A 25,822-nucleotide genomic window follows, 5' to 3' on the forward strand; every position below is an offset into this window, starting at 1 on the left:
ACCACTGTAGCTCAGTTGGTAGAGCATGGCGCTTGTAACGCCAGGGTAGTGGGTTTGATCCCCGGGACCACCCATACGTAGAATGTATGCACACATGACTGTAAGTCGCTTTGGATAAAAGCGTCTGCTAAATGGCATATATTATTATATTATTATTAAATTAATGTTCATTTCTCTACAATAAGCCGCCTCTAATGTCGTTTTAGAGAATTTGTCAGTACGTCCAATCAACCTCACAATCGCAGATCACATGTAACCAATCCAGCCCAGGACCTCCACATCCGGCTTCTTCACCTGCAGGATCGTCTGAGGCCAGCCACTCAGACAGCTGATGAAACTGAGGACTATTTCTGTCTGTAGTAAAGCCCTTTTGAAAAACTCATTCTGATTGGTAGGGCCTGGCTCCCCAGTGGGTGGGCCTATGCCAATTCATGTGAAAACCATAGATTAGGGCCTAGGTAATTTATGTCAATTAACTGATTTCCTAATATGAACTGTAACACAGTGAAACCTTAGAAATGTTTTGCATGTTGCGTTTATATTTTTGCCCAGTATACTCAAGCCTATTAATATCTTCTAAAATAGTAGGATATTTCATCATGATCAAAGCCAGCGTTAAATACTTTTATTAAACCATCAACTCCTTTTATAATTCATGGTTTCTCTATTCATGTTTGGTTTGGTTCTCTCACAGATCCACACGGAGAAGCTGTTTTCACAACTGAGATTCCAGAGCATCATCCCCGTATCCCTGACTCTGATGCATACGACTGAGGGAGGGTCGAGCAAAGAGGAAATCAGACTGAAACCAATGGAGATCAGCACATACCGTGTGCAGCTGACATGACAGCTGGCCAGAGAGCCTAGTGCCTAGTCTGCCATGGCACATGCAAAAAATCTGGCCTCTGTTCCTGTGCCGAAAAACATTGTCAGCGAGGCTATGCAGAAGCCTAGGGACATAGTACATCCTTGGAACGGACGGAAGGAGGGAAAGAGGAAGAGAGAAAGAAGGAGAGAGGGAGGAGGATTAGGAAGGAGGGAGGAGGGGAAGAAAGGAGAGAGGCAGGAGGAGAAGGAAATGGAACTTGATTAAGCTTCATTTTAAAAGTGCAGTATGATATTGTTTGAATCCAGTATCCCTAGTTATCCTGCAGTTTCAGGTTCTGTATGTGTTGTGAACGTTTGTGTTGCAATTTCACTTGAACTCACTCTACTGAGAAGACCACAGGTCCACATTTCCTTTGCCACTAATATGATTTTGTACAATGTGATTCCTTGTCTTGTTTTTACCAAGGTATGGTTTCAATCATAGTGAATATTGCGTCATGTCCTTGGCATGCCGAAAAAGAAATTGAACAAAAACTGATTCTAAATATTATTTTTTTATATGTTTCATTGCATTATTTTTCCAAAGAGCAAAAATGTGCCTTATTTCTCTATTTCATAATGAGCCCAATGTACATATGTTGTTCCCCTTGGAGAAAAATGTACATTAGAATTTAGTATCAATGCGAAATTACTGCAGCAAATAGTTGTTATATAATTGACATGTGACATCACATTCATTGATATAGGTCTGTTATTGTGACCTTCATATACATATTGTTGTGAATTATCCCGTTTTTGTTGTTTTACACAGCTATGCCACTCTTGGTACAGCGCACCAGTCAGTCAGTCAGATGTTTTGATCAAGAAATGTTCAAAGGTGTATCAATAATAAAGCCTTTTAATCAGTTGCAGTTGCAGGAAAACGGCACCGCGGGTTGACTTGGAATGTCCACACTGTGTTGAGGTGTTACTGTGAAAACAGACACACGCTGTTCCTCTCTGGGAAAATGTCCTAATTGGATGTTGGTGAAAAAAACACACCTGTAGCGTTAATTTTCAAAGCCGGTTTCCCAGATATGGAAAAACCCAGGTTCTGCATTAGAAAGCACTTTCAATGGAAATTTGGCATCGAACATGCTTTTTAGTCCAGGACTAGGCTTAATCTGTGTCCGGGAAACCGCCACTCAGCGTGGTTTATTATAATCTGCAATTGATTGAATTGGGGCCTACAGCCTAGATATCAAACTATGCAACTGATCCAACCCACCATTGATACCGTATATGCAGCAATCCCCTCTTTTCTCCTCATGCATCTGAATGAGTTGAATCCTCTAAATCTACAATAGTTAGTCATTATATTCTTGAGACACATTTTGTTACTCTGGCCAAAAGCGTACGTCTGCTTGCTTAAGCATATGACACATGCCAAAGGTCACAAATCCTGTCATATTTGCGCAACTATTTTTGTTTTGTTCCGTTCTTGCCTGTGATCTTGGCTAACAGATGGAATGCCTTAAACTGGTACCTTGAATGAGACATTTTTAAATCCACTTCAACATGTTGCCATGGGGTTTTTTAATGAATGTTTTGAACACATTTGTGAGGTTCCAAGGAGATGGAAATGTTCCCTTACATTTCCTGGGCTGTTTTTAGGTGAGTGTATCTTATGTGTGATACGGAAGAATGACTAGCTATTCTGGTGGTCAAATAATTGCACCTTCACTGTCATGGTAAGGAATTAGAATTCTTGGGACATTAGTCACAATTTTTTTTAAATGTCTATTTGTGTCAATGTAAATGAATGTGGAAATGGTTGTTCCGTAATGTTTGAATGTGAATGGGAATGTCAAAGCTAGTTTAATAGTTCTGTCACATCTGATTCAATTATGGGGGGAAATGTATTATCTCCTTTAAGATTGACAAAAGTCCATTTCAAGACAGAATATGGTCTAGGAGGATTTGAAATGAAAAGCATATTTGAGAAACAATACACTTTACTTGGTATAGAATTGTAATTGTTCTATTGTCTGTCTTTGAAACTCAGCATTAGGGTATGATGTTATGCGCAAATATCTTTCTACCAATGTTGCTTGTTGAGAGTGCTTGTTGCTTGTTAAAATGTTGTCATTGTTTATCTTTCTGTAAATGTCATATAATGGGAGAATAAGAAATAATAAAATCCAAGTTAGTTTTGTCGATTAAATAAAGTGCATAAAACCATTTGCACTTGTTGTATGCAAGACAATATTTCCCCCAAAAAAGGAACTCAGTCAGGCTTTTAACTTAATCTTAACAGCTGTAATAGTAGGCTGCACAAGGTGCAATTTCAAAATCGGATAGTGCAACATCAGTTTTCCTCTTGTCATGACTTGCACAGTCATAAAATTGAAATTGGAAGTTTACATACATTTAGGTTGGAGTCATTAAAACTTGTTTTTCAATCACTCCACAAATTTCTTGTTAACAAACTATAGTTTTGGCAAGTTGGTTAGGACATCTACTTTGTGCATGACACAAGTCATTTTTCCAACAATTGTTTCAGACATATTATTTAACTTATAATTCACTGTATCACAATTCCAGTGGGTCAGAAGTTTACATACACTAAGTTTACTGTGCCTTTAAACAGCTTGGAAAATTCCCAAAAATGATGTCAATGCTTCAGAAGCTTCTGATAGGCTAACTGACATAATTTGAGTCAATTGGAGGTGTACCTGTGGATGTATTTCAAGGCCTATCTTCAAACTCAGTGCCTCTGCTTGACATCATGGGAACATCAAAAGAAAGTCTGGTTCATCCTTGGGAGCAATTTCCAAATGCCTGAAGGTATCACATTAATCTGTACAAAGAATAGTACGCAAGTATAAACACCATGGGACCACGCAGCCGTCATACCGCATCTGTCTCCTAGAAATTCACGTACTTTGGTGGGAAACGTGCAAATCAATCCCAGAACAATCCTAGAACAACAACAAATGACCTTGTGAAGATGCTGGACGAAACAGGTACAAAAGTATCTATATCCACAGTAAAACTAGTCCTATATCGACATAACCTGGAAGGCTGCTCAACAAGGAAGAAGCCACTGCTCTAAAACCGCCATAAAGACTACAGTTTGCAACTGAACACAGGGACAAAGATCACACTTTTTGGATAAAAGTCCTCTGGTCCGATAAAACAAAAATAGAACTGTTTGGCCGTAATGACCATCGTTATGTTTAGAGGAAAAAGGGGGAGGCTTGTTGTGGGATGCTTTGCTGCAGGAGGGCCTGTGCACTTCACAAAATAGATTGCATCATGGGGCAGGAAAATTATGTAGATATATTGAAGCAACAGCTCAAGACATCAGTCAGGAAGTTAAGCTTGGTCGCAAATGGGTCTTCCAAATGGACAATGACCCCTAGCATACTTCCAAAGTTGTGGCGAAAGGACAACAAAGTCAAGGTATTGGAGTGGCCATCACAAAGCCCTGACCTAAATCATATAGAACATTTGTGGGCAGAACTGAAAAAGCGTGTACGAGCAAGGAGGCCTACAAACCTGACTCAGTTACACCAGCTCTGTCAGGAGGAATGGGCCAAAATTCACCCAACTTATTGTGGGAAGCTTGTGAAAGGCTACCCGAAACATTTGACCAAGTTAAACTATTTAAAGGCAACGCTACCAAATAGTAATTGAGTGTATGTAAACTTCTGACCCACTGGGAATGTGATGAAAGAAACAAAAGCTGAAATAAATAATTCTCTCTACTATTATTCTGACATTTCACATCCTTCAAATAAAGTGGTGATCCTAACTGACCTAAGACAGGATTAACTAGGATTAAATGTCAGGAATCGTGAAAAACGGAGTTTAAATGTATTTGGCTACAGTGTATGTAAACATTCGACTTCAACTGTACGTATGTAAACACCGCTCCGGATGCATCATTGTTCCTAAAAGTATTCATGTTTATTTTATACCAGTTTCAAGTTATAAAGACTTGCTTATGTAACAATATAACTTTAGACCGTCCCCTCGCCCATACCCGGGCGTGAACCAAAGACCCTCTGCACACATCAACAACAGTCACCCACGAAGCATCGTTACCCATCGCTCCACAAAAACCGCGGCCCTTGCTGAGCAAGGGGAACTACTACTTCAAGGTCTCAGAGCAAGTGACGTCACCGATTGAAGCGCTATTTAGCACGCACCGCTAACTAAGCTAGCCGTTTCACATCCGATACACTTAGTCATCCAAATCAACGTGATTTTTAAAAACTCTATTAATTCTTAAATTAATGTATTTAATTTTTAACATCTATTTTAAATTCGGGGTGGACTGTACTGTAGGACTAATGGTTCTGGTTCTGCAAAGTCTTGCTGGCTGTGCCTTCAGATGTTTATGAGTCTCTGCATCAACCCAAAGACAGAGCAGGATGGGTTTCTAGACATATTATGGGCTGGTTACCCAGACCAAGATTAAGCCAAGTTCTGGACTGAAAATCATTTTCACTGGAGATTCTAAATTGAGCATGTTTTTGTAGTTTAGGCTTCATCTGGGTGTCTCAAACTGGCCCATATATAATCTACACACTAAATTAACTTGTCTCTCTCTATCTCTTTTAATTTCTTTCATTATCACTAAAAGTACTGTATGTCATCCTCTTTTCCAGGAAGGGATGCATCCGAGGGGTTGTTGGCCATGGCAAACGGCAATCCATGTAAATCATGGAGAAAAGGAGTGGAGAAAAGGAATATAACAATATAACACAACTATTTTAGTCTTGGTAATTCATTTCTCAACATCTTTAGATATTAGGCCTATATGACTCTACATTGCAGACATTACAGTTTAAAGTAAGAGTATGTTCCAACAGCTTGGGTTAGCCATTATATTTACACTAAAAGTCTAATCTAAAGCAGTAATTCCCTATCCTGGTCTGCAGTTTGTCAGGGTTTTCACTGAGTTTGGTGTCATCTGTTCATTCGGTAGCTGGCACCGACGCCTGGCAGCTGCGCTACAGTGCTGTTCAGGCTTTGGTGTAAGTATGCTGAGGGCTCAGCGGAGCCGTGTTGCAGGAGAGGCTAAGGAATGTGGCCTGGATCGCTCTGCAGGAACACCTGAGCCAAGAAACAGACCAGAGAGTCCGAGACGCCCCCAGAGTTCTAGAGGTACTAAATTGTACATACTGAGTGTGTGTTGTCTATGGTTTTCCTGGTCATGTCACATGGTCAAGAAGTACTCTGGGTCTTATCTCAAATGTCAACTTACTCTCAAATAAAAGAGATGTCTGACTTTTCATATCCAACAGCTGTGTTGTCACAACAACTGCCTTTCCCTTTCCCATTGGCTAATTCACAAACAGATCTGGTTACCAGATTAGAGCTGAATCAAGTCATTAGGAAAGTCCTAATTTGTCACAGTCTGTAGTATGGCAGATTCTGGAAACTAATATATGGCCTACACTGTCATGGTGTTGCACTAATAAAAAGTTTAAATATTGAGGAACAAGACTACAATAGACAGCTCAAACCAACCAGTCGTCTTTTTACAGCTCGTCTCTCAGCAGGAAGAGGTGGTGTTAAACCTGGGACTGCTGGCTGACATCGTTTTATACGCAGTACCAACTGGGAAGACAATGCCAGGGCACCTGGTACATGTCATACTCCTGACAGTCTGCCTGAGCCTACAGCACAACACAGATTACATGGGGAAAGCATCAGGATGTAGCTACGGGATATTCAAACATTAAACACCTGCACAGATGGCATGATGCCCTTATATTAGTCTCCTCGATAAGTCATGTGTTATTATGGCACAGTGCAACGCTACAGATGTGAACTTGAATACACTTTGCTGATGTTAAGGTTAAACTAATCATAAACCAAATACATTTTTGGGATAGAATTCATATTATTCCACTTAGCAGACACATATCCAAAGGAACTGACAGTCCAGTTAGTGTATACCTTTTTCGTATGTATGTGAATCCATGACCTTGGTGCACTCGTACAAACTGATCAACACATGACCGAAGTAAATATTTTAGGTTTGTTAGAATTGTCATGGAACTCTTACTGGTGCTGAATCCATTTGAAAAGGTCCCAGTCCACAAATAATCTACCCTGGATGTAGCATGAAGTGCACTGAGACCAGTATGTTAGGGTATGGTTTAGCATGACTCACACTGAGACAAAGCTAAAAGAGAAACAGAAGTTTACAGACGTCTTTTAATGTTTTTCAACAACAACACAATTTACACCCATTAGTTGCACGTACGTGCACACACATACCCAAAAACTCATGTATTTTTCTTCAATGCCGTTCAAATCAAATCAAAATCAAATCAAATTTTATTTGTCACATACACATGGTTAGCAGATGTTAATGCGAGTGTAGCGAAATGCTTGTGCTTCTAGTTCCGACAATGCAGTAATAACCATAGTCATTTATTATGTTTTTAACATTTGAAATGGAGGTCCGTTTCTTTGAGTAGAAAAAGCAATTAGTCATGTTAAAAACATAATAAAGGACTATGTTTATTTTATACATATAGTGTAATGCCTTTAAAAAATTCATGAAGATTGAATTTGCTTCTTTGGTCCATTCATGTTTCCCGAGATGTGAAAGAAGAAGAAATAACCCAGCCAAAAAGATTCCAATACTATTTAGAAGATGCTTTTATCTAAAACGACCTACAGTCATGCGTATCGGCGGCCCCCAGAATTGAACCCACAACCCTGGTGGTGTAAGGGCTGTGCTCTACCAACTGAGCCTTACAGGATCACTATGAAGTTGCAAAGGTGAACGACACATAATACAATTCAAGTTCTTGCCGTTTTACAAGTAGACTAATCTGTAAACTTGGTACATTTCCACACACATTGATATGTACTAAAAAGGAACCAAGATCTGTCCCCTCTGATTCAGAGGGGTCGGGTTACATGTGGAAGACACATTTTGGTTGAATGCATTCTGTTGTGCAACTGACTAGGTATCCTCTTCCCAGTCTACCTTGAGTATTTTCAAATTGGGCTTTGGAGACATATCAGTACAGACCCAGTGCAATACTGGCTCTCCCAGGTAAAAGAAGGCAGGAATCTGTTCTGTATCCAGAACTTTAAAGAGGAGATGATGTGGCTTCTTTCCACTCGTCAGCCTTCCTTGACGACGCTTCTCGTGGGTTGACTCCGCGGTTCATTGGTTTTGTCTCCCACGGGGTACCTGGGGCTGAGGGTTGTTTCCTTAGCACGGACTTTATTTACAAAGGTACATAAGATCTTCCCAGTATCATTTGAGAGGCATTGTCCAATGACATCAGAAGGGAATCCAGGGAAATCTGAAGAGAAAACACAGTGTTTGTCTTGATTTACTCAAAAACAATATGTGTTAATAGCTAAGACATAACCATATTATTCATAATCATTACAATTACCAAGGCCCTTAATATTTCTTGACCATGTAAATAACTTAGGGCTGTGTCCAATCATTACAGTACAAAGTGCACTCTCTTTCCAAGTTGACCAAAATAACAGCTATGCCCATTAGGGTTTATAATAGGCACTATTAAGGCCTCATTGATAACCCACAATTTAGAATTTTGCCATGGCACAAACCAAGCAAGTGTAGCTCTGTACAGGCCAGAGGAAGCTTAATGTGGTCTCCCTCTCCCATGCATTTCAGTCCAGCTCTGTGCTGTTGAGGGAACATCTGATTACTTTGAGGTGTACAGCAGGGTTGTGGTCAATTCCGTTTCAATTCCAGTCCATTTAGAAAGCAAAATAAATTCCCATTCCAAATGTTCCTAATTGAATTTGAATTTCAGTGTATACTTTCTGAATCAACTGTACTTTAAATGAAATTTGACCCCAAACCTAGCGTCCAGTGAAATAGCCACACATATTAGATTTTGTCACCATCTGCTGGGCATTCTGTGAACAGTAGAAGAAAACGGTTGGGGATGGAAAGCGGGACATTGACAGCAGAATTATGATCATATAGGCACGTTTTGAAATGTTTTGCAACGGGAAATGAACATAGGCGCTAGTGGTGCGCAGGTCAGGTGTTTGTTCACCCGCAACCGCCGCAATTGCTAACAACCCATGCGCAACCACCGACTATAGCCAATGTGATAATGTTAAAATCTAAGGCCCGCAAACAACCCTAACCAGCTTCAGGCTACATACAGTAAGAGACAGCATAACTCGTTTTTGGTAGAGGGTGCAGTATTTTTTGTTGTTGCCTAATTTAAATATGTTTTGTTTATAATTTCTAACATTTTGGTAGGTTATTTCGAGAGTTTGGGACTTTAAGGTTCTGCATTTTTGTCAAAAATGAGTTATTGACATAGCCTTGTTCTGTTCAATGGTTTCTACCAATATAGTACTCTAAATAACCCAATCCATGTTGATAAGTTCAAAAGAATACAATATAAAAATCGCTGACACCCTTTAAACCAATGATTGTTCTTTAAAGCCAATTATCTCAGAATCATATTTTTGCAGAGAACCTTATAGCCCCAAGCTCTCGATTTGTTAGTCAACTGTATGTAATTAGATACATGTAACTTCTCGTCTGCCCTAGAATACCAAATAAATCCTTGCTCACCAGAATGTCATAAATCAATAGAATTAATACACTATATATATAAAACTATTTGGACACTCCTTCAAATTGGTGGATTCGGCAATTTCAGCCACACCCATTGCTAACAAAATGGAGCACACAGCCATGCAAGCTCCATAGCCAAACATTGGCAGTAGAACTGAAGAGCTCAGTGACTATCAACGTGGTACCGTCATAGGATGCCACCTTTTCCAAGTCAATTTGCCAATTTTCTGACAAGCTAGAGTTGCCCGGTCAACTGTAAGTGCTGTTATTGTGAAGTGGAAATGTCTAGGAGAAAAAAAAAAAAAAAAAAGACTTAGGAAGTGGTAAGTCACACAAGCTCACAGAATGGGACTTCACAGAACGGGGCCGTCAAGTGCTGAAGCGCACAGCAAGTAACAATCGTCTGTCCTCGGTCGCAACACTCACTACCAAGTTCCAAACTGCCTCTGGAAGCAACTTCAGCACAAGTACTGTTCATTAGGTGCTTCATGAAATGGGTTTCCATAGCCGAGCGGCAGCACACAAGCCTAAGTTCACCATGCGCAATACCAAGCGTCGGCTGAAGTGGTGTAAAGCTCACCACCATTGGACTCTAGAGCAGTGGAAACATGTTCTGTGGAGTGATGAATCACACTTCACCATCTGGCAGTCTAATGGACAAATATGGGTTTGGCAGATGCCAGGAGAATGCTACCATAGTGCCAACTGTAAGTTTGGTGGAGGAAGAATAAGGGTCTGGGGCTGTTTTTCATGGTTCAGGCTAGGCAGTGAAGGAAAATCTTAACACTACAGCATACAATGACATTCTAGAAGTTTCTGTGGTTCCAACTTTTTGGCAAAAGTTTGGGGAAGGCCCTATCCTGTTTCATCATGACAATGCCCCGTGCACAAAGCGAGGTCCATACAGAAATGGTTTGTCGAGAACGGTGTGGAAGAACTTTACTGGCCTGCAGAGAACCCTGACCTCAACCCCATCAAACACCTTTGGGATTAATTGGAACGCCAGCTGTGAGCCAGGCCTAATCGCCCAACATCAGTGCCCAAACTCACTAATGCTCTTTTGGCTGAATGGAAGCAAGTCCCCGCAGCAATGTTACAACTTCTAGTGGAAAGTCTTCCCAGAAGAGTGGAGGCTGTTATAGCAGCAAAGGGGTGAACAACTCCATATGAATGCCCATGATTTTGGAATGAGATGTTCGATGAGAAGGTGTCCACATACTTTTGGTCATAGTGAGTGTACTTCAATCTTGTTGACATTGTAAAGATTTATCTGTCATCTCTACTTCTTTTGCAGTACCAGGAGGCACCAGTGAGAAAATACAATACAAAAAGAAGATTTTTTTTCTTCAGTTTGACCGATTGTAATGAAAGAGAGCTGTGAAAATGACCCAACATGTTCCTTATAATATTTCAGCTAGGCTTGGATGCATATTTTATGTGTTTGAAATATAAGCTTTTATGAGGCTGATAAACATTTTTTTGTTAAACTAGGCAAGTCAGTTAAGAACAAATTCTTGTTTTACAATGGCGGCCAACAAACATAACAATGACAAAAATAGAACAACATACAATACATGTAAGTACCTGATGATAGACACAAGAAAGCACAATAGCACATGTTAATGTCTGTATATTCTTGATTCATCTGTTAGCATGGAAATAACAGGGCATTATTGTGACCGTAACAATTAGAGCGTGCAAGCTAATTCACTCCTTCTTACAGCAATAACACAAAAGCACATCCTAGTTTGCCCCCAATATATAACAGGTACCGTACACACATATTCAGTGCATTCGGAAAGTATTCAGACCCCTTGACCTTTTCCACATTTTGTTAGTTAAAGCCTTATTCTAATATTGATTATAAAAAAAAATCTTCATCAAAAATCCTTGTCAATCCCCGCACAATACCCCATTTTGACAAAGCAAAAAGAGTTTTATTATTTTTGTAAATTTCTTTAAACATCTTTTTTTTTTTGAATCTACAGAAATATCACATTTACATAAGTATTCAGACTCTTTACTCAGTACTTGTTGAAGCAGCCTCAAGTTTTCTTGGGTATTTTCCAAGCTTGGCACACTTATATTTGGGGAGCTTCTCCCATTCTTCTCTGCAGATCCTCTCAAGCTCTGTCAGGTTGGATGGGTAGTGTTGCACACCAAATACTTATTTTCCACCATAATTTGCAAATAAATTAATAAAAAATCCTACAATTTGATTTCCTGGATTTTTTTTTGCTCATTTTGTCTGTCATAGTTGAAGTGTAACTATGATGAAAATTACAGGCCTCTCTTATCTTTTTAAGTGGGAGAACTTGCACAATTGGTGGCTGACTAAATACTGTTTTGCCCCACTGTATGTTCACTATGGTGCATCACATTTTTTGGAACCTCTAGCAAGCTGATAATAAAAAAATATTAATTTAAGATTGACTTCGAGTGTCCCTGTGTTGTATTTCCACAACAAATATAAAATTATCACATTGGCAGCTTTCATAATTGTATAGACACCTGTTTCCCTCGCCTCAATTTAACATCTATGGATTGTTCACCCTCAGCACACCAGTCTCGTTTGTTTGCTGTTTCCATGGACGCACTGCGGCTAGGTCAAATAAGTACACAAAGAAACAACATGTCCCACAATGCAGTTTGGATGCGGAAGAGAAGGAAACAACTTCCAGTTGATCGGCATTAGCGTCACGGCAGCAGCGTTAGTATCCCGGGAGCAGCATTAAGACTTTCGGTTTTCTGATTTTATCTTCAAAATAAAAGTACAACGCTATATGTATGATCCAAAATAAATAAACAATGCAGCTTTCCATAGGGCATAATGCTAAAATAATGTTACAAAATTATAACTACATCGGGGAAATATCTAAACTAAAGATAATTACTACTTTATATAAGATTATATTATAAGGTGGAGCACATTGAGAAATGGCTGGAGCTTAATTAAATGAATGTAAAGAAAATAATATTCAAGAAACCCTACTGATCTTGCACTGAAATCTATACATGGTGTAATTTCTTGGATGACTGTGGTCTACCCAGTAGCCATTTCTACTCCACCCATTCCATTGGTCCAAATGCAGGGCTCCCAAGTGGCACAGCATTCTAAGGCACTGTAACTCAGTGCAAGAGGCATCACTACAGTCCCTGGTTCAATTCCAGGCTGAATCAAATCTGGCTGTGAATGTGAGTCCCATAGGGAACCACACAACTGGCCTAGCATTGTCCAGGGTAGGCCATCATTGTAAATAAAAATGTGTTCTTAACTGACTTCCTAGTTAAATAAAATGTAAATAATGCACTGTAGGCCTATAAATTACACATGGTATTATATAGAAAAATGTTTCTATGTGCCGATGTAAAAGTGTTGTTGGGAATACTCAGTAGGGTTTGTAGAATCTATATGTGGTGTCATTTCATGGAGCTTTGAGTAAATGCAGAGTGTTGCTGGCCTTTTACTTCATCAATTCCATTGGCCACAATATGAATCACTGTATATGAAATACTCTGTATTATTGAGAGCCCCATGAAATGACACCATATATACATTCTACAGACCCTATTGAGTATCCCCTACAACACCTTTACTGTGGCACCCAGAATAGATTTAGCTGTATATGTATTCCATATACAGTGATTCACATTGTGGCCTTTCATTTGACCTTGGAACATGTTTTAAAACCTACATTTAATGCAAATGTCACTTAAATATAAATAAATAAGATTCATTGTTAATGTTTAGCTAATTATGTTTCATATATCATGAATAAATACAGGTTATTGACACGGTTCTACTATTACACGGGGAACTTTTATTTTGACAAACTTCAAAATTCCATGACCAGGATGTACCTTTTTAGTGTTTCTGACGAGCCGCTGATATGATCAGCTGACAGTTCATTCGTGTTGTTATTTTGCTCGCTATCTAGCGTATCTAACGAAGTAATTTAGGGTGGCTAGCTTGCTAGTGGTCGAAATTGGTGTTATACTGTGGTTCATTTTAATTTTTAATGTGTTTCTCGTATATTTAAAAAGTGGTATAGTTACATATATTTATTTGACTAACGTTAGTCGTGATATCAAAGGAGCTGTCACTCCTATTTAGCTCTCGTGCAGGATGACTTCTCGGCGACCGGACAATTTTGATGGTTTAGGTTACAGAGGTATTGAGGATCCTGCTTACAGTGGGGGCTACAGTGGAAGGTCATTTAATAATTCTTCTAGTGTGGACCTGCAGAATTGGGTAACAACACCGCCAGATATTCCAGGTAGCCGAAATTTACATTTTGGTGAACGCACGCCCCAATTTGAGGCGGCCCCTGCAGCACCTGGTGCTGAAGAGACTCTGCCCACAGCTCCTCCATCCGGTAGGGGACATCATTTCAGCAACGCTGACCATTATCATTCACAACAATGACTACGACACGAAATCGTCACTGTGTCATGAGTGTTTGAATGTGAAAGCGTCTGGTCTATATCTTAACATTAAGAAATGTGAACTCATGGCTGTCAAATATTGTGTGACACCTTCATATTATGATATTCCAGTAAAAGAAGAACTTACATATTTAGGCATAACCCTTACATAGGATCAGAAGTCTAGAGGCTTACTCAATTTCAACCCTCTTATTAAAACAATCCAGAAGAAACTAAATCAATGGCTACAGAGGGACTTATCTTTAAAAGGTAGAGTCCTAATAACCAAGGCTGAAGGTATCTCTAGACTAACATATGGTGCTCTATCTTTATATCTTGACCGTAAAATAAGCATGGAGATAGACCAGATGCTTTTCAACTTTCTTTGGAGAAACCGTACCCATTACATTAGGAAAACTGTTGTAATGAACACTTATGAGAATGGTGGACTGCATTTTCTGGATTTTGCTACTTTAAATAATACTTTAAAGATCAATTGGATAAAACAATTCCTAAGAAGACCCACTTCTATCTGGAATTTTATTCCTCATCATGTCTTCTCTACTTTTGGTGGCCTTAACTTCATGTTGTTTTGCAATTATAATATTGATAAAGTTCCAGTGAAACTTTCTGCTTTTCACCAGCAGGTTTTCTTGTCATGGTCCTTCATTTATAAACACAATTTTTCTCCACACAGATATTATATATGGAATAATCAGGATATATTGTATAAAAATACCTCTCTGTTTTTAGAATATTGGTTCAGAAATAATATCCTATTGGTGAGCCAACTGGTAAATGCAGAGGGTCTTTTACTCAGTTATAAAGAATTCTTATCACTTTACAAGGTCCCTGTAACATCTAAAGATTTTGCAATTGTTTTAGATGCCATTCCCTCAGGTGTTGCTACAGTGCCTTGCGAAAGTATTCGGCCCCCTTGAACTTTGCGACCTTTTGCCACATTTCAGGCTTCAAACATAAAGATATAAAACTGTATTTTTTTGTGAAGAATCAACAACAAGTGGGACACAATCATGAGAGGAATACCTATGTGAGAATGCTGTTCATCGACTACAGCTCGGCATTCAACACCATAGTACCCTCCAAGCTCGTCATCAAGCTCGAGACCCTGGGTCTCGACCCCGCCCTGTGCAACTGGGTACTGGACTTCCTGACGGGCTGCCCCCAGGTGGTGAGGGTAGGCAACAACATCTCCTCCCCGCTGATCCTCAACACGGGGGCCCCACAAGGGTGCGTTCTGAGCCCTCTCCTGTACTCCCTGTTCACCCACGACTGCGTGGCCACGCACGCCTCCAACTCAATCATCAAGTTTGCGGACGACACAACAGTGGTAGGCTTGATTACCAACAACGACGAGACAGCCTACAGGGAGGAGGTGAGGGCCCTCGGAGTGTGGTGTCAGGAAAATAACCTCACACTCAACGTCAACAAAACTAAGGAGATGATTGTGGACTTCAGGAAACAGCAGAGGGAACACCCCCCTATCCACATCGATGGAACAGTAGTGGAGAGGGTAGCTAGTTTTAAGTTCCTCGGCATACACATCACAGACAAACTGAATTGGTCCACTCACACTGACAGCGTCGTGAAGAAGCGCAGCAGCGCCTATTCAATCTCAGGAGGCTGAAGAAATTCGGCTTGTCACCAAAAGCACTCACAAACTTCTACAGATGCACAATCGAGAGCATCCTGGCGGGCTGTATCACCGCCTGGTACGGCAACTGCTCCACCCTCAACCGTAAGGCTCTCCAGAGGGTAGTGAGGACTGCACAACGCATCACCGGGGGCAAACTACCTGCCCTCCAGGACACCTACACCACCCGTTGTTACAGGAAGGCCATAAAGATCATCAAGGACATCAACCACCCGAACCACTGCCTGTTCACCCCGCTATCATCCAGAAGGCGAGGTCAGTACAGGTGCATCAAAGCTGGGACCGAGAGACTGAAAAACAGCTTCTATCTCAAGGCCATCAGACTGTTAAACAGCCACCACTAACACTGAGTGGCTGCTGCCAACACACTGTCATTGACACTGACCCAACTCCAGCCATTTTAATAATGGGAATTGATGGGAAATGATGTAAATATATCACTAGCCACTTTAAACTATGCTACCTTATATAATGTTACTTACCCTACATTATTCATCTCATATGCATATGTATATACTGTACTCTACATCATCGACTGCATCCTTATGTAACACATGTATCACTAGCCACTTTACTATGCCACTTTGTTTACTTTGTCTACACACTCATCTCATATGTATATACTGTACTCGATACCATCTACTGTATGCTGCTCTGTACCATCACTCATTCATATATCCTTATGTACATGTTCCTTATCCCCTTACACTGTGTATAAGACAGTAGTTTTGGAATTGTTAGTTAGATTACTTGTTGGTTATCACTGCATTGTCGGAACTAGAAGCACAAGCATTTCGCTACACTCGCATTAACATCTGCTAACCATGTGTATGTGACAAATAAAATTTGATTTGATTTGATTTGAAGTGGAACGACATTTATTGGATATTTATTGAGACGGCCAGGTCTTGGTTTATTCAAAACTTTCCATTGATGTTTGCCCGTGGAAGAAGTGGTCAGATAGGGACTTTTTGGACATGAATGCCAAAACATTAATGAGATAAACATGCTCAAAATTGACCCATTTTGCATACCATACCATGAGACATCCATGTCTTCTTCAATGGAAAATATAAACAGTTGAGTTTGATGTCATTTAAAAGCTTTACAAACCTTAAACCATTAACATCAATTATCTAACAATGCGTAAATTAAAAACATTTTTCATGTTCGCTATTTTACATCATGAGGTTTTTCTGTTGTGCCCACCATCGGTTGAGACACAAGATGCTCTTCCAGTGATGAAGACATGGATGGATTACAAACAACGATGAGACAGCCTAAAGGGAGGAGGAAAATAACCTGTCCCTCAACAAAACAAAAGAGCAGATTGTGGACTACAGGAGACAGCAGAGAGAGCACTCCCCCATCCACATCAACAAGTCTGCAGTGGATTGGGTCAACGTCAACAGTGAAGAGGCAACTCCGGGATGCTGGCCTTCGAGGCAGAGTTCCTCTTTCCAGTGTCCGTGTTCTTTTGCCTATCTTTTTATTTATTTTTTTCATCCCTTTTTCATGGTATCCAATTGGTAGAAGTTACAGTCTTGTCTCATCGCTTGAACTCCCGCACAGACTCGGGAGAGGCGAAGATTGAGAGCCATGCGTCCTCCGAAACACAACCCAACCAAGCCGCACTGCTTCTTGACACAATGCCCATCCAACCCAGGAGCCAGCCGCACCAATGTGTCGGAGGAAACACCGTATACCTGGCGACCTGGTCAGCGTGCACTGCGCCCGGCCCGCCACAAGAGTCGCTAGTGCGCGATGAGACTAGGATATTCCTGCCGGCCAAATCCTCCCTAACCCGGACAACTCTGGGCCAATTGTGCGCCGCCCCATGGGCCTCCTGGTTGGAACAGAGCCTGGGTACAAACCAGAATCTTTAGTGGCACAGCTAGCACTGCGATGCAAAGCCTTAGACCACTGCGCCACTCGGGAGACCTTAATCTTTTCTTTTTAATGGCCAGTCTGAGATATGGCTTTTTCTTTGCACCTCTGCCTAGAAGGCTGGCATCCCGGAGTTGCCTCCTCACTGTTGACGTTGAGACTGTTGTTTTGCAGGTACTATTTAATGAACCTGCCAGTTGAGGACTTGTGAGGCGTCTGTTTCTCAAACTAGACACTCTAATGTACTTGTCCTCTTGCTCAGTTGTGCACCGGGGCCTCCCACTCCTCTGTCTATTCTGGTTAGGGCCAGTTTGCTGTGTTCTGTGAAGGGAGTAGTACACAGCGTTGTACCAGATCTTCAGTTTCTTGTCAATTTCTCGCATGGAATAGCCTTCATTTCTCAGAAGAAGAATAGACTGACGAGTTTCAGAAGAAAGGTCTTTGTTTCTGGCCATGTTGAGCCTGTAATCAAACCCTCACGAGTTAGAGAAGAAAGGTCTTTGTTTCTGGCCATTTTGAGACTGTAATCGAACCACAAATGCTGATGTTCCAGATACTCAACTAGTCTAAAGAAGGCCCGTTCTATTGCTTCTTTAATCAGAACAACAGTTTTCAGCTGTGCTAATATAATTGCAGAAGGGTTTTCTAATAATCAGTTAGCCTTTTAAAATGATAAACTTGGATTAGCTAACACAACGTGCCATTGGAACACAGGAGTGATGGTTGCTGATAATGGGCCTATGTAGATATTACATTAAAAAATCTGCCGTTTCCAGCTACAATAGTCATTTACAACATTAACAATGTCTACACTGTATTTATGATCAATTTGATGTTATTTTATTGGACAAAAAATTAGCTTTTCTTTCAAAAAGAAGGACATTTCAAAGTGACCCCAAACTTTTGAACAGTAGTATGTGTATATTTATATCATCCAGTCTCTAACATTGCTCGTTCTGATATTTCCGATAATTTTGTGTGTATTGTTTTTTATTTTATTGCTAAGTATTACTGCACTGTTGGAGCTAGAAACACAAGCATTTCACTGCACCTGCAAATCTGTGTACACGACTAATAACATTTGGGGGGGGTTTGCGTGTCTTGGTGACTTTACACCTCCGACTAATACGTGTGCTTCCCCCAGTGAGGCTGTGACCCTTGCAGTATATTTGATGCTCTACTTGTTTGTTGACAATAAACTCAATTCGACGAGTCTAATTTCTCAGCTACTTAGCCTATGATGCTCAAAATATTGAGTGACTTGCATGACTATGATTTATTTATGTATAACAATAAATAAGGTTTTCCATTAAATGTTGCTGTTAGATATTCATTCACATGTATATGTTCTTTCTCTTTCAGAGCAGTTGAACAGATTTGCTGGATTTGGTATCGGGCTTGCAAGGTAATTCAATGTTTCAGTAATTCAGTGGTAGTTTAGTAGTAAAGAGATGACTATGATCCATCTTGACTTCTAAAGGAAAGTAAACATTTACATTAAACAAACAATTTCCATCATTAAACATTATATATACAGTCAAAGTGTTTGGAAAAAGGAAAGCAGTAAGCCAATACAGTGCATTCGGAAAGTATTCAGACCCCTTGACTTTTTCCACATTTTGTTATGTTACAAGCTTATTCTAAAATTGATTTTTTTTAATCCCCCTCATCTATCTACACACAATACCCCATAATGACAAAGCACATTTAGAAATGTTTGCTAATTTATCAAATAAAATTTAAAAAATGAAAAATCACATTTGCATAAGTATTCAGACCCTTTACTCAGTACTTTGTTGAAGCACCTTTGGCAGTGATTACAGCCTCAAGTCTTCTTGTGTATGATGCTACAAGCTTGGCACACCTGTATTTGGGGAGTTTCTCACATTCTTCTCTGCAGATCCTCTCAAGCTCTGCCAGGTTGGATGTGGTGTGTCGCTCCACAGATATTTTCAGGTCTCTCCAGAGATGTTCGATTGGGTTCAAGTCTGGGCTCTGGCTGGGCCACTCAAGGACATTAGGAAGCTTGTCGCGAAGCCACTTCTGCATTGTCTTGGCTGTGTGCTTAGGGTCGTTGTCCTGTTGGAAGGTGAACCTTCACCCCAGTCTGAGGTCCTGAGCACTCTGGAGCATGTTTTCATCAAGGATCTCTCTACTTTGCTCCATTCATCTTTCCCTTGATCCCATTCCCTGCCGCTGACAAACATCCACACAGCATGAGGCTGCCACCAACATGCTTCACCGTAGGGATGGTGCCAGGTTTTCAACAGACGTGACGCTTGGAATTCAGGCCAGATAATCTGACCAGAGAATCTTGTTTGTCATGGTCTGAGAGACTATTAGTTGCTTTTTGGCAAACTCCAAGCGGGTTGTCCTGTGCCTTTTACTGAGGAGTGGTTTCCGTCCGGCCACTCTACCACAAAGGCCTGATTGGTGGAGTGCTGCACAGATGGTTGTCCTTCTGGGAGGTTGTCTCCACAGAGGAACTCTGGAGCTCCCTGACCAAGGCCCTTCTCCCCCGATTTCTCAGTTTGGTCAGGCGGCCAGCTCTAGGTGGTGGTGCCAAACTTATTCTATTTAAGAATTATTGAAGCCACTTTGTCCTTGGGACCATCAATGCTGCAGACATTTTTTGGTACCCTTCGCCAGATCTGTGCCTCGACACAATCCTGTCTCGGAGCTCTACGGACAATGATTTTGACCTCATGGCTTGGTTTTTGCTCTGACAGGTGTGTGCCTTTCCAAATCAGGTCCAATCAATTGAATTTACCACAGGTGGAGTCCAATCAGGTTGTAGAAACATCTCAAAGATGATCAATGGAAACAGGATGACCTGAGCTCAATTTACAGTCTAATAACAAAGGGTCTGAATACTTGTGTCAATAAGGTATTTCTGTTTTTATATGTCATAATTTTTCAAATAAGGCTGTAATGTAACAAAATGTGGAAAAAGTCAAGGGGTCTTAATACTTTCCGAATGCACCGTATGTACAGTGCATGGTTGGCTGAGAGAAATTGATGATCAAATGATTGCGGGGGCTGTCTTGTTAGACTTCAGTGCTGCTTTTGACATTATCGATCGTAGTCTGCTGCTGGAAAAACGTATGTGTTATGGCTTTACACCCCCTGCTATATTATGGATAAAGAGTTTACTTGTCTAACAGAACACAGAGGGTGTTCTTTAATGGAAGCCTCTGAAATATAATCCAGTTAGAATCAGGAATTCCCCAGGGTAGCTGTTTAGGCCCCTTGCCTTTTTCAATTTTTACTAACGACATGCCACTGACTTTGAGTAAAGCCAGAGAGTGTCTTTGTATGCGGATGACTCAATGCTATACACATCAGCTACTACAGTGACTGAAATGACTGCAACACTCAACAAAGAGCTGCAGTTAGTTTCAAAGTGGGTGGCAAGGAATAAGTTAGCCCTAAATATTTCTAAAACTAAAAGCATTGTATTTGGAACAAAACACTCACTTAACCCTAAACCTTAACTAAATCTTGTAATAAATAATGTGGAAATGAGTAGCTAAGATGGGGAGAAGTCTGTCTATAATAAAGCGATGCTTTGCCTTCTTAACATCACTATCAGCAAGGCAGGTTCTACAGGCCCTAGTTTTGTTGCACCTTGACTACTGTTCAGTCGTGTGGTCAGGTGCCACAAAAAAGGACTTAAGAAAATTGCAATTGGCTCAGAACAAGGCAGCACGGCTGGCCCTTGGAACTACACAGCGAGCTAATATTAATCATATGCATGTCAATCTCTCCTGGCTGAAAGTGGAGGAGAGATTGACTTCATCACTACTTTTATTTATGAGAGGTATTGAATGTTGACATGACATGTTGAATGCACTGAGCTGTCTGTCTAAACTACTGGCACACAGTAGTGGCACACACAACTACTCGGACACCCATGCATACCCCACAAGACATGCTACAAGAGGTCCCTTCACAGTCCCCAAGTCCAGAACAGACTATGGGAGGCACACAGTACTACATAGAGCCATGACTACATGGAACTGACGCAAGCAGTAAAATTATATTTTAAAAAACATATAATTTTTTTTTTTTTACTTATGGAAAGTGAAGCCACACACACACACACACACACGATAACATACACACTATACATACACATGGATTTAGTACTGTAGATATGTGGTAGTGGTGGAGTAGGGGCCTGAGGGCACACAGTGTGTTGTGAAATCTGTGAATGTATTGTAATGTTTTTTTAAATTGTATAAACTGCCTTAATTGTACAGTGCCTTCAGAAAGTATTCATAACCCTCAACTTATTCCACCATTTGTTTTGTTACAGCCTGAATTCAAAATGGATGTGAAAACAATCAGATTTAATCCATCTACACACATTATGCCATAATCACAAATTCAAAACATGTTTTTAGAAATGTTTGCTAATTTATTGAAAATCAAATACAGAAATATCACGTTTACAGAGTGAAAAGAAGAGAAACTGTACAGAACAAAAATATTTCAAAACATGCATCTTGTTTGCACAAGGCACTACAGTAATACTACAAAAAGGAATTCACTTTTTGTGCTGAAAACAAAGTGTTATGATTGAGGCAAATCCAATACAACACAATACTGAGTACCATTCTCTATATTTTCAAGCATACTGGTGGCTGTTATGTTATGAGTGTTCTTGTAATCGTTAAGGACTATGGAGTTTTTCAGTTAAATTTTTTTATCAGACTGGAGCTAAGCACAGGCAAAATCTCAGAGGAAAAACCAGTTCAATCTGCTTTCCACCAGACACTGGGAGGTGAATTCACCTTTCAGCAGGACAATAACCTGAAACACAAGGCCAAATCTACACTGGAATTGCTTACCAAGAAGACAGTGAATATTCCTGTGGCCAAGTTACAGTTTTGACTTAAATCTACTTGCAAATCTATGCAAAGACCGGAAAATGTTTGTCTAGCAATGATCAGCAACCAATTTAACAGAGCTTGAAGACTATTGAAAATAATAATGGGAAAATGTTTCACAATCCAGGTGTGGAAAGCTCTTAGAGACTTACCCAGAAAGACTCACAGCTATAAAAGCTGCAGAACATGCTGTGCTTCTACAAAATATTGAGTCAGGTGTGAATACTTATGAAAATGTGTTAGTATTGTGGAGTAACTACAATGTTGTTGATCTATCCTCAATTATTTTAAAGGCTGTGACTGTTATAAAGTCAACATTGTCCTCATAGTGAAATCCCTGAGCGGAATCCTTCCTCTCTGGCAACTGAGTTAGGAAGGATGCCTGTATCTTTGTAGTGACTGGGTGTTTTGATACACCATCCAAAGTGTATTTAATAAATTCACCATGTTCAAAGGGATATTCAATGTCTGAATCTCAATTTAATCCATTTTAAAATCAGGTTGTAACACAACAAAATGTGGAAAAAGTCAAAGGGTGTGAATACTTTCTGAAGGCACTGTGTTCACACCATGTCTTCTTCTTCCAGTCTCTTTACTGAAAATGTCCTGGCTCACCCTTGCATTGTGTTTCGTCGTCAGTGCCAGGTAAGCCTACGGTCAGCCATGCAGTATATGCCACAATTCACATGTTCAGAGTCTGTATGTGTTCCATCCTTAGGCTTTGGTGTACTCTGTTGACTCAAATCTATCTACAATACAGTAAATAAATCTTCATGGGTGTATCACAGTTGCCCATTATAATGCTACTTAAGGTTTCACCTCCCGTGAGCTTGAAGTAAGTATTTAATGAACTAAGTTGAAGTAAGTAGTAATAATAAATAAATCATTCCTAATTCTGTTTGTTTGTTGCTTCCAGGTCAATTATCACGCCAGGTGCTACCATCTGTCCCCATTGACTGCTATCAATGTGATGTATAATGTCACCAAGAGTCAGGTAGGAAATGCTTTTCACAAACCCAAAACCCAACATTCACAAATAGGCCTAACAAATATCACCACAAAAAATGTTCAAAAGATGTTGAAAATGTGGATTTTGGGCTAACATGTTTTAATGCCGGTATATTTTTGTGAATTGTCTGCTTGCAGGGTCCTAAGGCCTTATGGAAAGGAATGGGCAGCACCTTTGTGGTACAGGGAGTCACATTGGGAACAGAAGGCATCATAAGTGAATGCACTCCACTACCACGGTATGCATTTACTGTTGGAGGATATTTGAGACAAGAAAACTAGCCAATGGGAATATTGCTTATATTAGTCATTGCCTTTAGTCCTCGCCTGATCGCACACCATATCTTTGACAAGACTTTGACAAACAAAAATAAAATGTTTGTATTGCTGTTGATAAAAATCGAGCACAACATCAATTGCAAGTCATCCTTTTAAATGGCGTTAGGTGTCAAACTTCCACTCACTATGTGGCCTCTAGCCACTACCAGAACATGCTGGAGGTAGGTGATTATACTCAAGAGAGGCTATATCTATCAGCTCCCAAGGGTTCCAGTGAGATGATCACAAAGTTCCAGTACCAAAATCGAAGACCACTAACAGCTTTAAATGAATGGGGAAAAAACGGCATGAAACAAACTATAGAGTATACTTCAAAAATAAGTGTTCAAACAATACAATAACTAGTTTAAACCAACCTGAATCTGAATTATGTTAAATCACCTTGTTTGAAATAAATGAACACTTACTTACCTGGTACCTTGGATAGAGGACTGACTATGCTTGTTTGTTTGTTCTCAGAGAACTCTCCCACAAATGGAACCCCAAGCAAGTTATTGGGCATTTGGTTCTGAAAGGGTAATAACATTTATTTTCTTTCCTAAATAATGAATGGTTTTTATACTGTAACTTACAAGTAACAGTATGGTAAGTGATCATTTAATTGCATAACTATAGAGTGCATATTCATATGTATAAAAAAAGTGTGCAGGGTAATAGAGAAGGGACTTTACATTTAGATGCTGTTATCAGATGGTGCTGATATCTTTATTTCAGTAGAATGCTTTGATCTTATGACCAGTTATTGTGTATCTCCTTTTTACAGTTTGACCTGTGTGGTTGCCATGCCATTTTACTCAGCAAGCCTCATTGAAACTGTGCAGGTGAGTGTGTCCATACTTCATACTTACTGTATATGGATGATGATCCCTTTGTGGTCTGTTGTATTTTGGCTGTCCTTATCTTGTCCATCTGTATCTTCTATAACTCCCCTTCACTTTCTAACTGACTTTGGGTGAGTTTCCCAACAACATAAAGATAATCTTGAGTGTGAAGATCATTGTTCGTCCATTGTCTAATAAAGATAAATATGACTTCATGTTTTTGCAAAACTCAACCTTTTAACAGTATCACAGAGCTGGTCTTTTCAATCCAAACACACATGCAGAGATCATTTCAGATCATTCTGTATTAACCATGAAATATGCACCACACCCATAGTGTCCCTTTTTGTGTGTCCCCAGAGTGAGATCATCCGGGACAACCCTGGCATCCTGGACTGTGTGAAGGAGGGTGTGGGCCGGGTCATGGGAATGGGCGTCCCCCACAGCAAGCGCCTGCTGCCCCTATGGGGTCTCATGCTCCCCACCGTGCTCCACGGGGTCCTCCACTATGTGGTGAGCTCCACCGTGCATAGGCTTGTTCTCTTCCTCCTGCGCCGGAAGAGTCCGGCCAAGCAGCCTGTGGACGGCTCGGAGACGGTCCAGACTATGCTGGATGCTTACTTCCCAGAACTCATGGCTAGTTTTGTGGCCAGTCTGTGTGCCGATGTCCTCCTCTATCCGCTGGAGATGGTGATGCACAGGCTCCACATCCAGGGCACGCGCACCATCATCGACAACACAGACCTGGGCTTTGAGGTCCTGCCCATCAACACGCAGTATGAAGGCATCCTGGACTGTGTAAATGTGATCCGGCGAGAGGAGGGAGCCCTGGGATTCTACAAAGGCTTCGGCTCCATCGTGGTGCAGTACTCTCTACACGCCGCCGTGCTGCAGATCACCAAGGTGATCTATTCCACCTTGCTGCAAAACGCCTAAAAAAAACTATGCAAAATATTCCTAAATGTTCATTGGTGGTTGCCCCTTTGAAACCCTGATTTTTTTTTGCTCATTCTGGAAAATGTTGTCATTTTCGAAAAAACTAAAATACCAAAAGATGGCTTGATTATTTTTTCTGTCCAGAAGCACATTTCGAGTGTTTTGCCGAGAATGGTGTCCCTAATTACATTTACATTTACATTTAAGTCATTTAGCAGACGCTCTTATCCAGAGCGACTTACAAATTGGTGCATTCACCTTATGACATCCAGTGGAACAGTCACTTTACAATAGTGCATCTAAATCTTAAAGGGGGGGGGGATACTTATCCTATCCTAGGTATTCCTTAAAGAGGTGGGGTTTCAGGTGTCTCCGGAAGGTGGTCATTGACTCCGCTGTCCTGGCGTCGTGAGGGAGT

At 40.5% G+C, this 25,822-nt stretch overlaps 2 protein-coding genes across 2 annotated transcripts in view; both read left to right on the plus strand.

Moving 5' to 3' along the window:
- LOC124000099 (alpha-mannosidase 2-like) overlaps positions 1–1,739 on the plus strand; it is a 56,329-nt gene extending 54,590 nt beyond the window's left edge. Inside the window, exon 22 of the mRNA XM_046306228.1 lies at positions 695–1,739. Within this exon, the coding sequence (XP_046162184.1) occupies positions 695–847 (153 nt within the window). The 3' untranslated portion in view covers positions 848–1,739. The remainder of the gene's footprint in view (positions 1–694) is intronic.
- Positions 1,740–13,314: 11,575 nt separating this feature from the next.
- LOC124000217 (solute carrier family 25 member 46-like) lies at positions 13,315–25,525 on the plus strand. Its single transcript, XM_046306429.1, has 8 exons — positions 13,315–13,797; positions 18,771–18,813; positions 22,888–22,945; positions 23,217–23,294; positions 23,447–23,547; positions 24,107–24,163; positions 24,411–24,468; positions 24,829–25,525. The coding sequence occupies exons 1-8, from the start codon at positions 13,548–13,550 to the stop codon at positions 25,402–25,404; spliced, it is 1,221 nt and encodes a 406-aa protein (XP_046162385.1). The 5' UTR covers positions 13,315–13,547; the 3' UTR covers positions 25,405–25,525.
- Positions 25,526–25,822: the final 297 nt, after the last annotated feature.

The sequence above is a fragment of the Oncorhynchus gorbuscha genome, linkage group LG16 (assembly GCF_021184085.1).
Source record: "Oncorhynchus gorbuscha isolate QuinsamMale2020 ecotype Even-year linkage group LG16, OgorEven_v1.0, whole genome shotgun sequence".
Taxonomy (NCBI): domain Eukaryota; kingdom Metazoa; phylum Chordata; class Actinopteri; order Salmoniformes; family Salmonidae; genus Oncorhynchus; species Oncorhynchus gorbuscha.